The 2,773-nt window shown below is 46.8% G+C and overlaps 1 protein-coding gene across 1 annotated transcript; it reads right to left on the reverse strand.

Annotated features, from left to right (window-relative positions):
• Window positions 1–1,702: 1,702 nt before the first annotated feature.
• Window positions 1,703–2,773, reverse strand: LOC100840548 (potassium voltage-gated channel subfamily C member 3). The gene has a single exon (XM_003576195.3). The coding sequence runs from the start codon at window positions 2,665–2,667 to the stop codon at window positions 2,116–2,118; it is 552 nt and encodes a 183-aa protein (XP_003576243.1). The 5' UTR covers window positions 2,668–2,773; the 3' UTR covers window positions 1,703–2,115.

Consider the following 2,773-nt stretch of genomic DNA (forward strand, 5'->3'; position numbering starts at 1 on the left):
AACACACACAAAAAAATGATAAGGCCTCGCTAATTGGAACGCATGATGAACCTCTTTGTGTCGTCTCCTTTCGGAACCAAACGTACGGTTCCTTATATAACTTGCCCATTCCAAAAGCTAGCCGCGCAATGATCAAACTAAATCAGGCTTCAAGGACGCCGAAAAAGGCAAATGCAATCTAATGTTGACATGTTGTTGCCATCAGACGGCAAGCTTGTCAACATATACTAACGGGACGTGGCATCCATCATCCATGATCGATCCATCTAACTTTTCTGCTGCCGTGCGCGGCGATCCGGACGAATTAAAGGTTTTATTGCTAACTTGCACGCTTGTCGATCGATCTGCCCTGCCTACCCTCACCAAATATATATACTACCGTGTCATTGCCTGATTGGTGAATGCAGCGTGTATGTAGTACAGCTACTCGACAAAATATAATCAAGCATGGCTACGTCCCCACAGAAATTTAACAAAACTTGTGATCCGATCCGCTGCAGACAGTGGAGATAGATAGATGGAATGATGGATAGATCCAATGGCGCCAACCATGCATTAATCTTTTATCTAACTAGGCGGGACGGCTAATAATGGAGCTCATATGTGTATGCTTGTCCCAGATTTGTCGTGGCCGTTTGTGTTTGCCGTGGCAGCTTCTACTTGTTGGGGCCGATATATATTTTGCGTGTGCCACTTCAGCAGCATGTATCATAAGGCGATGTCGGTCTTCTGTTAATAATGTCATGTAGTATGATAATTGCTTACATTCAAGAGAAATACAAGAAAAAATGTGTAAACTTTCCCATATACAAAAAGACATTTTTTTTTCTTTCAAATCATACTAGATTTCATCTTTTTGTCACGCCTTTTTTTATTAATTTTATTCAATCAATCACGAACCGCAAGATACAACACTAAAAAATAACCTACCGTATAATTTGTGTTATTTTCTTCTCAAAATGAAGTGGATCACATGAGACAAGACATATCTACCACTATACGTGCCCCAAAGGAGTGCAATTCTTTATCTATACAATATGGTTGGTAGAATTCACATCAATTCAACATGACTGTTTCGATTGGAAAGGATTGTACAACTTTTGCCGTTATAGTTTCTTCTTTATCTGTTGCCTTTCCAAAAAGTAAAATAGGTAAAATGGAAGTGAATTCAGGAGTAAAAATAGCTAGGCATAATATTATGTATGATGTCGCGGTGAATTCTCGTGTCAAAAGAATCAGAAAAAAATAAGTTATCCACGTGCGATACAAATTTGAACTCATGGTTAAAAAATTATTTTCTCTTACATTATCGACACAAAAGGCAAGAACATGTGATTGAGTTTAAGAGAAAGACATTGAAAATAATATTGCTTGTGTCATCTAAAAGCACATGATGTTAAATTAACCATCAAATTTTCCCTAAATATGCTCTTCGACAGTAACAGAATCTCATATTTCATTTTATAAGGAGTTCATGTACGTACCAAAAAGCGATAATTCCATTGCTCATTTAGGAGTGATAGTTCTATGCAACCTAACTTAAACTAATATATCTCCCCTCCCAAGTTCCGCTAAACCAAAGGCACTTCATTATTCCGTCTCGAAAAAATTGATCAATCATCCGGAATTTGGTCGTGTTTGAAATTCAGACTCGCCAACGTTCAACAAGTCTCAACCGAATCCCTTGCGAACGTGTAACTAATTATGCTGAAAAACCAACTGAAAATCATTTATTATATATCTTTTGTATACACATATAGAACGATATAGTAGCTGACTAGCTGCTACATCACATTTTTGAAATGTAGGTACGAACCACACATCCATTAAAGGGGCTCCCTTGAGATTACCATCGAATTAAGTACATGCAAAAGGAAAAGGAAAACTAATGAAAAGCAAAGCAAAGAATAGAAAAGAGAAAGGTGAAGAACAGACTTGTTTCCGATTTCTGAATTTCCTTCCCTGCCAGCAGCGCTAGTTGCGCACTGCGAGTCCATTATTTATGTACCTTGGTCCTAGCGAGTCCACATGCACGCATATGCCCACGGACGAACGATGGATCGATCTCTGGCCGGATCTAGGCCCGGCCGGCCCGGCCCAGCTACCCTCATGGCGTCATCTCCTCCCGGGCCGGCCCGCAGGCCGGCGCACGACGACGAAGGCGCCCTCTGCGACCGCCATGGCGCTCTTGCACCCGTAAAGCCCCAGCAACCCGCCGCCGGCCGCCCCCGCGGTCCGCCGCCGCATCGCCTTCGCCTTCGCCGGCGTTGGAGGGAACAGCGCGTCCATGTCGATCCCCGCCGCGCGCTCCTCCCTCGTGCACTCCTCCAGCGCGGCCGCGAAGGGGTCGCCGCCGTCCGCCGGCGGGGCGTTGTTTCGTGTCCGGCGCCGACGGTGGCGGGCGGATGAAGGGGGCGGCGGCGGGAGAGGGAGCGGGAGCGGCGAGGGAACGAAGGTGCCGTGGTGGATCTTGGGGATGCCCGGGTGGTCCTCCCAGGAGAAGGGAACGACGGAGGCGGCCATGGCGGGCGGTGAGGACGGCGGGGAGGAGGAGGAGGCGGCGGAGGAGGAGGAAGTCGTTGAGATCGACGAGAAGGAAGACGAGGCCCCGCGGTGGCGGCGGTGTGTCGGCAGCGGCGGCGGCGGTTGTTGGGATCGAGTCGTCATGGACACGGTGGAGAGATGAGGAAGAAGGTGGTCGCTAAGCTAGAGTACTGGACTGGTAGCTACTCCAGCTGTGATGCGGGGAAGGCGGGGACAAAAGACAAGCGGG

The sequence above is a fragment of the Brachypodium distachyon genome, chromosome 4, assembly GCF_000005505.3.
Source record: "Brachypodium distachyon strain Bd21 chromosome 4, Brachypodium_distachyon_v3.0, whole genome shotgun sequence".
In the NCBI taxonomy this organism is placed as follows: Eukaryota; Viridiplantae; Streptophyta; class Magnoliopsida; order Poales; family Poaceae; genus Brachypodium; species Brachypodium distachyon.

Bases quoted from the DNA above. Each gene is read 5' to 3' on its own strand.
- LOC100840548 (XM_003576195.3), bottom strand. From the start codon at position 2,667: ATGACGACTCGATCCCAACAACCGCCGCCGCCGCTGCCGACACACCGC.